Source organism: Herpailurus yagouaroundi, unplaced genomic scaffold (assembly GCF_014898765.1).
Source record: "Herpailurus yagouaroundi ecotype Mexico unplaced genomic scaffold, PumYag 188, whole genome shotgun sequence".
In the NCBI taxonomy this organism is placed as follows: Eukaryota; Metazoa; Chordata; class Mammalia; order Carnivora; family Felidae; genus Herpailurus; species Herpailurus yagouaroundi.
In genome coordinates this window covers 15,717,254-15,727,222 of record NW_024412419.1, presented here as the reverse complement: position 1 = coordinate 15,727,222, position 9,969 = coordinate 15,717,254, and the positions used below count along the sequence as shown (strand labels likewise).

At 44.2% G+C, this 9,969-nt stretch overlaps 1 protein-coding gene across 1 annotated transcript in view; it reads left to right on the top strand.

The window, feature by feature from the left end:
- The first annotated feature begins 9,614 nt into the window (after positions 1 to 9,614).
- MATN3 (matrilin 3) overlaps positions 9,615 to 9,969 on the top strand; it is a 23,060-nt gene continuing 22,705 nt past the window's right edge. The window contains exon 1 of the mRNA XM_040496868.1: positions 9,615 to 9,960. Within this exon, the coding sequence (XP_040352802.1) occupies positions 9,615 to 9,960 (346 nt within the window). The remainder of the gene's footprint in view (positions 9,961 to 9,969) is intronic.

Here is a 9,969-nt window from a genome sequence, read left to right as displayed (position 1 = left end):
ACTCCTGATTTTGGCTCAGGTCATGATCTCGTGGTTCCTGGGATCAAGCTTCGTGTCAGGCTTCTGTGACAGCATGGAGGCTGCTGGGGATTCTCTCTCTTTGCCTCTCCCCTAGCTTGTGTGTGCACTTGCCTGCTCGCTCTCTCTCTCTCTTTCTCTCTCTCAAACTTAAAAAAAAAAGCTGAACTTTTGCAAGAGAGCCATTGTTTACTTAGTTGGTTTAATTCTGTTCTGTTGAAGGTCATGCTAAGGTGTATTTAGATATTAACCAAACTTAATAGCTATTTTTCAGTAGTGAAATTACATCAAAATGTGAACACATTAGGTCCCTGACTTGGTGGGGCCCATTTTAGGGGTGGGGGTGGTGTTTGCCTGCAATCCACAGCCAAGCTTTGTGGGCCCAACTGGGCATTGTTCCTCCCGGAGTGGAAATGGGCCATCATGACCTTTAATCACGACTTCATTTGAAGCAGCTTTATCTTGTGGAAAAGGACACTGGCCTTGGAGTTTATAGAGAACAGTAACAATGTGTTAATCCCAATCGTTTCCCCTAAGGAAGGGGAAAAAACTTAAGATTGTTAAGGGGTCATGTTTCCAGTAAAGGGAAATCTGTTGTCACAGAACAGTTAAATATCCTAGTGAATATATGCCAAAATTGTTTGCCTTAAAAGGTAATTTTTTTTTTCTTCTGTCTGCTACTTCTGGAGAAAAACAGTAGTAGTTTAGTATTTTTGATTCTAAAATTCAGGTAGAGAGAACATTGAAGATAAACGTTTAAACATTTGGCCTTGTTTTTTTTCTAAATAGGAAGCAACTTTGCCTTAATTAAGTAGCTCATAAATGTCAGCATTCTGACTTCTAAGTTTGGCACTCCCTCTGAAATTCCCACAAAAAAGTCTCTTGAGATCCTGATGCTGGCCTAAATCCCAAAGTCCTGTTATGCTTTTTAACTTCAGTTTTGGTTTTTATCATCCAACATTGTTGACTACCCAACCTCTTGGCTTTCACAACTTTTTGTGGGGGTTCGCCAGTCTTCATCATCTGCAATTTGCTTCTGTCGCTTTTCCACTTCCATCTGCTTCTGTCCACTCTGCTCTGGTTTTGGCCTTCTACACATTCTCAGCACTTACTGCTATGAATGTGGCTGTAGAAGCTCCATAACGTTCCAAGTGTTTCTGAGGCCTATCAAACAAAATTCGGGTCCTGTGAGGCCCTTGTTCCCAAAACCAAGCTCACTGGAACATGTGTTTTCCTGGCATCATTAGCACATTTTATGCAATGGAAAGAGCATGGTCTTAGGGATCATCTGCTGAGTTCAGTACCCAGTTCACACTCTGTGGCCTTGAGCAAATGTTTAATTCAACCGATAAATTTTGAGTGTATATTTTGTCCCAGGTACAAGAGACATAGAGATGGGCATAGTAGTAAAAATTCCCTGGTCTCCTTTGAGTGGGGAAAGGCAATTTAAAACTACATAGTAAATTAGTGATAGAACTATAGAAAAAAAGAATGGGGTGGGTACAACTTTTGTGGATGTCATGAAAGGCCACACTTAGAATAATGTGATATGTGAATGAAACCTGAAGGAGAAACAACATCTTAAGAGGGACCTGCAGGAGAACCCTTGGAGTGTTCAAGGAATAGCCAGCTTGAGTGAAGAGAGTAGAAAGGGAGCAGCACGGAGAGCAGTGGGCCGTGAGCTCAGGGAGGTATTGGGTTGGCCGCTGTATGTAGTTCATCGTGAAGACTTTTAGTAGGAGGGGAGCCTACTGGAGGGTTCCCAACAGAGGAGAGTCCTAAAATGACTTGTGGTATAGCTTCTCTGAATCTTCTCTAGGAAAAGTCTCTGATGGCTCAGATTTGTAAATAATAAGTGATACAACTCATGTGCAGAATCTAGAGTGCCTGGCACATAAAAAAATCAGTAGTTCTTATAAAACAGGTTGGGTTACATACAGGAGTTGTTGAGAAATCAGATACTGGATTCAGGCAGGCTTGGTTTTCAATTTCAGTTCTGCCACCGATACACCGTGACTCTGGCCAAGTCATTTAGCCTCTGTGAGCTTTAGTAGCAACATATGACTTCATAAGAGAAGGCAGTGTGTACAGTGCTTAGCACAACAGCAGACTTACAGCAAGTCCTCAATACACCCATAGATGTTGAAAAATTTTTAAATATTAGACGGTTTTAGTAAATTAGGTAGATTTTGTAAATTGGCCATTCTCTCTTCCAATCATTTGGCAAATGGGCTACCAATGAATTAGCTTTGAAAAATGATTTGTTGCGGAGCCCCACAGTGGGAGGTTCGTTCTATCCCACAACCCTGGGATCATAACCTGAGCTCAAATGAGGAGTCAGACCCTCAACTGACTGAGCCACCCTGGAGCCCCATAAAGAAGAAGAAAATTTTTTAAATTACAAGTATACCCATTCAGTTACCATTTCTGGTGCTTTTCATTCTTTTTGTAGATCTACATTTCCATCTGGTATCATTTTTTCACACTGAGTGGAGCCTGCTTAAGATTCTCTCTCTAGGGAAAATGGGTGATGGGCATTGAGAAGGGCACTTGTTGCGATGAGCCCTGGGTGTTGTATGTAAGCAATGAATCACGGGAATCTATCCCCAAAACCAAGAACACACTGTACTTACTGTATGTTAGTCAACTTGACAATAAATTATATATATATATTTAAAAAAAAAAAAAGGATTCTCTCTCTCTCTCCTGCTCCATGCTCTGCGTAGAGACTTCCTGAGATTCTCTCTCTCTAAAACAACATTGAAAAACATTATCTTCTTTAAAAGATAATTAACTGTTAACCAAAAATAAGTGTCACAGAGAGTCGACACAAGGAATCTAGTCAGCCACTCATGTGCAAGTGAGTTACTTAACCGTCATTCAGCTGGCAGGAGGGCCAGGGAATATAAATCAGGTTTCCTGATGCCTTGTCCAGATTTTGCGCTACCTAACTGAATGACGACAGATACAAAACTCCTTTCAAACAGACCGGAAACTCTTACTCTTTCTGGTTTCCAGGTCAGAAACTCTTCTTCCTTTTCAGTCCTTCCTCTCTCCATTCCTTGCTCACACACCCCCTCATGACAATATTTACACAGCGCTCTATAGCTGCCAACTCTTCCGTGTCTGTTAACTCACTTGATCCTAAGAACAACTCCAAGAAATGCCTAGGTCAGGGGTTTGCATCTTCTTGATTTTATGGATGCAGAAACTGAATCTCGGACCGGAGTTAAATTCCCCGGGATGAGGGATTCATAGCTTGGTGAAGGCAGGGCTGAAATTTCAATCTTCTGACTCTAGCGTGTGTGCTCATTCTATCAGCCCTAAGTTGGGTCTCTCGTGTGCCTGAATCCCATGTTGCTTGGGCATTCATTTTACTTCTCAATTATTTTCTCACACAGGCCGATTTTGTCCCTCAATATAGAATTCTAGATTGTCAGGTTTTTGTTTTTCATTCAGTACCTTGAAGATGTTGCTGCACTGTCTCTTTGTACACATTGTCTCTACTGAGAAATTTTCCATCATCCTTAACTTTGTTCTTTTTTTTTTTTTTTTTTTTTTTGAGGGGTGGGGAGGGTCAGAGGAAGAGAGCAAATCTTAAGTAGGCTCCACACCCAGCATGGATCCCAACATCAACACAGGCTCAAACTCAGAAACCATGAGATCATGACCTGAGCCAAAATCAAGAGTTGGACGCTTAACCGACTGAGCCACCAAGGTACCCCTAGTTCATTTTTTTTTTTTTAACTTTTGGTGATTAAAAGTTTTGCTCTGTCACTGGTTTCAAGCAATTTTTAAATAATGTTCCTTGATTTTTTTTAAATGTACAATGTACATTAAAAGATGTAAGGTTTTACGTGTGTGTGTTTCTTGTGCTTGAAGCTCATTGGGCTTACAGGTTTCATCAAGTTTCAATTTTTTTTCGGCCATTATTTCTTCACATATTACTTCTGTCTTCTCCTTCTCCTTCAGGGATTATGTACAGCTGGAAAGATAAGGATAAGCTTCCTATAATGAAGCGATTTGAGATAGGCTTTGAGAATTGGCCAGGATTTGAACTGGTGGAGATGTGGGTAGAACACTTGATAACTTATTATTTTGAGAGACAGCAGAGCAAGCACGAAGTGGGGAGAGGAAGAGATTCCCAAGCAGGCTCTGCACTGCCCCATGTGGAGCTTAAACCCAGGAACCATAAGATTGTGACCTGAGCTGAAGTCAAGAGTCAGACGCTTAACCGACTGAGCCAGCCAGGTGCCCCTTGATAACGCATTTAATACAAGGGGATCAAGAGAGGAAAGAGGACACCAATCTCAGCCCGTGTGGCTGGGAGAATACTGTTTCCACAGGCAGAAATGAGGACTAATGGAGTTTATTAAAGAGGAAGATGTTGAGGGGCGCCTGGCTGGCTCGGTCGGTAGAGCATGTGACTCTTAATCTCAGGGTTATGAGTTCAACCCCTATGTCGGGTGTAGAGATTACTTAAAAATAATTCTTTTTTTAAAAAAGAGGAAGTTGAGTTCATTCTATGGTTGAGCCTGAGGTGCTTTTGTGACCTGTGACTAGAGAGTACAGCAGGCAGAGTTATTAATGTAAGTCTATTGCTCAGGAACAGGATTGGGATAAGAGACCCGGATTTGGGAATTACCAGTAGAGAGGTGGCAGCTGAAACCACAATGGGTGGAATTCTTAACATGATGGCCAAAGAAGAGGCCAAAGAAGGCCTGGTCATTGAGACATTCTACTTCTAGCAATTTATTATAGGAAAAGATTAATAGTTCACAACAATTCATAAAAGGAGATTCATTGAAGCACTCTTTATAATCAAAAACAAACTAGAAATGACATGTCCCACAATGGAGAATTGCTTAAATAAGTGGAATATACGATAGGATACAATATACCCATTAAAAATGATGATTTAGAAGAATATAACAAAAAAATGTTTACAAACAAAAAGCAAGTAATGAGATCACAATATACAGTGTGATGCCATTTTTAATAAAAAATATATGGCTATACAAGCAGAGAAAAAGATAATACCACATAGCTTATCTTTGGACGGTAGTGTTACCTATGGTCTTTATTTTCTTTTTGCTTATCTACATTTGCTGAACTCTCCACAGTAAGTAGCATGACTTCTACAGCTAGGAAAAAATCTATGACAATTTCTTAAAAACTGACCTAGAAGAACTCTTGTGGATTTCGAGACTGTGTGGAGGATGGCCAGCAGGAAAGGGAGCAGAAAGGGAAGCAGACAATTCATGGAGAATCAGGATTACATACCAGCTTGGCCAGAGGGGCTGACACTGGGACACTTACCAAAGTAGAGCTGTCTGAACTCCTGGAAGAGGCTTTGGATTTGGTGCTCTGAGTTTTTGTGACTGCTCTTAAGAAGCGTGATGGAGAGAGTGGTCACTCCCTGGCCCAAGAGGTCTTATGATCATACAGTCAGTCCCTCAGAGGCCTGTCTTGCACGGGGATCCAGCCTCACCGTGCACCTTCTGGGCTGGGTGGCCACTTCCTTGCACTTGCCCTTGCATCGGATCCCTGTCCAGGCCTGTTGTCGAGAACCAGGATGTTGCAAAGCCCCTCAGGTAGCAGTTTCCTACAGAGGTTGTTAAATGCATATTCCTAGGCCCAGTCCCAAACCATCTGAATAAGAGTATCTGGCTATCTGCCTTGTGAATCCTGAGTATTAGGAATCTGCCTTTTTAATAAGCCTCCTTAGGAATTCAAGTTGCAGAACCTCTGCATTCAGGCCTGTGCAGTGCAATAAACCTCCTTCCCTTAGGTTTCTGGCACACAGAGTCAGAGAGAACTGAATCTGGACGTTTCTGTAAATTAGCACAACTAAGTCTTTTGGTCACGCATCAGAAATTCCAGGATATGAGAAAAAACTTTCTTTTTTTTTTTTTTTTTTTTTTTTGTCTGTGAGAAAAAACTTTCTGAATTCAACAGACACCATGGCCTTGCATATGTCCGGGGAGCCTTTTGGAGCTGGGCCTCAGTACACAACCGGAAGGGAAGAATGGGCGTGGCTCTCCCTGGTGACAACTTGTCAGGAGAGGCTTTCAGAGACTTTTCCCAATCGGTCTGAGCTGAGAACTAGTGCAGCTCCGTTCTCAAAGGCCCAAGCAGCCAGAACGCAGAAATCAATCCACTGAGGCACTCCACCTGTGAAGCTGGAAAGCTGTTAGATAGTGGTCAGGAGTAGGGGTGCCTGGCTGTCCCAGTCGGTGGAGCGTGTGCCTCTTGATCTCGGGGTTGAGTGTAGAGATTACCTAAAAATAAAATCTTAAAAAAAAAAAAAGGTCAGAGTTAGATGGGCCAAAGGGAGGGGCCTCTGACAAAAAGCAGATCAGGATTCAGAGGCCAAAGATTATTCCCGAATCTAGACAGGAGACCTCAGGGGGCACCCATCCATCCCATTATAAAAGGTATATAAAAGGTATATGCTAGATTGTATTATGGTTTCCAAGGATTTGATGTAAAATCCTATTCCTCACACGCTGACACTGGCTTGCCCACATGACTTGCTTTGGCCAAGCACATGTGAGAGGGATTGATGTAAGCCACTTACTTGCAGCAACATTAAGATCTGTCATCTGGTTCTGCCATCTCTCACTTCCTTCCTTTGCCGCAAGACCAGCATGTTTCAGATTGGGTCTGCCTCTTGTCTGGGTGCCAGAATGAAGAAGTGGAGAGGGTGCCTGGGTGGCTCAGTCAGTTGAACCAGCCAACTCTTGATTTTGGCTCAGGTCATGATCCCAGGGTGGTGGGATCATGCCCCAGGTAGGGCTCTGTGCTGAGCGTGGAGCCGGCTTAAGATTCTCTCTCTCTCTCTCTCTCTCTCTCTCTCTCTCTCTCTCTCTCTCCCACTTGCATGTGATCTCTCTCTTAAAAAAAAAGAAAGAAAGAAAAGAAAAGAGGTGGAGAAGAATTGCAGTCAACCTCTGAAGGACACATAACAGAGCAAGAAATGAACCCCTGAGATTTTGGGGTCATTATTACCATAGCCCAACCTAGTCAGAGCTGACCAGTAAAGAAATAGTTTTTTTAGGGTTGTGAAAACAAAACAGTAGTATTCCAATGAATTTTTAAGGAAAACTACCCATAATTATTCCTTAGCCTAACCAAATAGTTTTAATGTTTACATATGCCTACATGGAAATGTGCTGAAACAGACCACTGCACTTTATGTTGCTTGTACACTTGGATTTCTTCAGAGAAGGAGCCTGGTGGTGGAGGAGGATCAACTCCCCACTAGAGGAGGCCAGAGGAAAGGGCTGTCCGTGGAGCCAGTGACCAGCACAGAGCCATCTGTTGTGAGGCAGGGAAGTGAAACTGAGCAAATCTATTTCCTTGGCATCGTTAGACCGTTGGAGAAAGTAATGCCAAGTTCTTTCTTTTCTTACAGTCTGTCGTGCCTGTTTACTGTCCTGCCAAGGCAGGGGTGGATTTCAGCCCTGTTCTCTGATCTTCCATTTCCTAAAGCCTCAGTCCCACCACAGGCTGGGACCCTGCAGGCCGTAAGGTGGAGTTTACAGAATTCAGCACCGAACAATGCAGGCATCAGCTCTGCCCTCCTGGGGCCTACAGTCTGATGGCGTAGAGAAATAAACTTTTTTTTTTTTAAGTTTATTTATTTATTTTGAGAGAGGCAGAGACAGCCTGAGGGGAGGGGCAGAGATAGAGGGACACAGAAAGTCCCCAGCAGGCTCTGCACTGCCAGCACAGACCCTGACAAGGGGCTTGAACTCACGAAACCGTGAGATCATGACCTGAGCCGAAACCAAGAGTTGGATGCTTAATCGACTGAGCCACCCAGATACCCTTAGAAATAAATAAATTTATTATGTATCGAATCATTACAAATTGGGTAAGTCCTCCAAATGAGACACACAGGATGCTGTGATGGATTGGAAAAGCACGGACGGTACGCAAGAATCTATTTAAAACAGAATTTTAAAACTGCCAACTGGGGAACATTAGTCAACCACAAACTCTATTTAGATGTTCATGATCACATCTTTAAAAAAAATGAGATAGAACTGAGTTTGGAGGTGAATAAAATAGCATCACATGTGGTAAGTGTAAATATTGTTTCATGCAACTGTCATTTTTGTTGTGTGTATGTTATCTATGTAGTTCTTGGCTCATAATCTAAAATGTAGTTGTTGTATGGAAACCAATTTGACAATAAATTTCATATATAAATAAAAAAAATAATAAAAATCTTGTGTATTAAAAAAAATAAAAAAAAATAAAATGTAGTTGTTACAATGGATGGTGGTAAAAATAAATTTGAAAAACTAATTAAGATATGGCCTCAGGGAAGGCTGCTTTGAGGAAGACATCGCGCTGATAACCAAGGTGGGAACATGCTTGGCTTCCTCCAGGACAGGGGGAAGGCTGGCTTGTTTGAAGCATGGAGAACAGGAATACAGTTCTGGATATGGTCAGTGCTGCAGAGGAGGAGGGACTGAATCCCTCTTTTTGCCATGAAAAAGAATTTGGATTTTTCTTTTTTTAAGTTCATTTATTTGAGAGGTGTGGGAGGGGCAGAGAGAGAGAGAGGGAGAGAGAGAATCCTAAGTGCTATCAGCGTAGAGCCCTACTGCGTGTGTGTGTGTGTGTGTGTGTGTGTGTGTGTGTGAGTGTGCACTCCATCTCACCAACCCAAACCATGAGATCTGACCTGAGCTAAAACCAAGGGTCCAGCACTTAAGGGACTGAGTCACCAAGGCACCAGCCACCCCCACCCCACCCCACTCCCAATTTGGATTTTTCTATAAGCGAAGTTGCAAGGTTTAAGAAAAGAAGTGATTTAGGGGCACCTGGATGGCTCCCACTTTGGCTCAGGTCATGACCTCACAGTTAGTGAGTTCGTGCCCCACATCGGGCTCTGTGCTGACAGCTTAGAGCCTGGGGCCTGCTTGGGATTCTGTGTCTCCCTCTCCTCCCCCCTACTCCCTCCCTCTCTCTCTCAAAAATAAATAAATAATAAAAATTAAAAAAAGAAAAGAAGTGATTTTAAGGTTACTGCGCGGAGTGTGGATTTTAGAGGGCTAATAGTGTGGAAGCAGGAAGACCAGATAGGATCTGCTGGAATTCATGTTCATTGTTTCATTTTAGGATCCCGCTCAAATCTCACCTGTTTTTAGAAGCCTGTCTGGTTCCTTCAGGGATATTCAGTCTCTTTTTCCTAAATTCACCATGTTCCTTTAGACAGGTAGACCATTTATGCCTTTTTTCTTCCAGGAGACTGAGTTCCTGGAGGGTCCCCTGGGTGGCCTCCAGCCCTGCACCGCCACTGTCTCCCTTCCGGAGAGGAAATGCGATATAGGAGCGCCTTCGAAGCTTCTGTGGGTACAGGCGGTCCTTCCAAGCGGGCAGGGGGCTCCCTGGGGAATGTATGTTTGACTTTCTATTCCTGGTAATATAAGTTCAAATGTTTATGGATGTTTGAAGCTGGGATGAAAGCATTTCTATTCATGCTGCTAGAATCTGAGGCCTTTTTTTTTCTTTTTACCGAGAGTCCATAGCAAAAACTTGGGTTACTTGGCTGGGGAAAGGAATGCAGTGTGAGGGGCGAGATGAAACCTCGCCGCAGGCACCCCTGGCAGGAGCGGGAAGGCAGAGCCCTGGGCCTCCTGGGCTGGGGCCGGGGGTCAGGCCTTGCAGGGGCGGGAGGAGGGCACAGGGCGGCGGGGCTGCGGCCGGGAGGGGGTTCGCAGGCCAGGACCCAGGTTTCGGGAGAGGCGGGGCGCGGGCAGGAGGCGCCCGGACGAGCCCACCCAGACGAGGCCCGGCGGGGGCCTCTGCGGGCCGGGCTCCGGGCACCGCGCCGCCGCCGGCTCGCCCAGACATTCCGTTTCTGCCGCCGGAATGCGCGCACAGGCTCCCGCGGCGCCCGGCCGCTCCTCCCGGGCGCGGCGCCCGGCCGCTCCT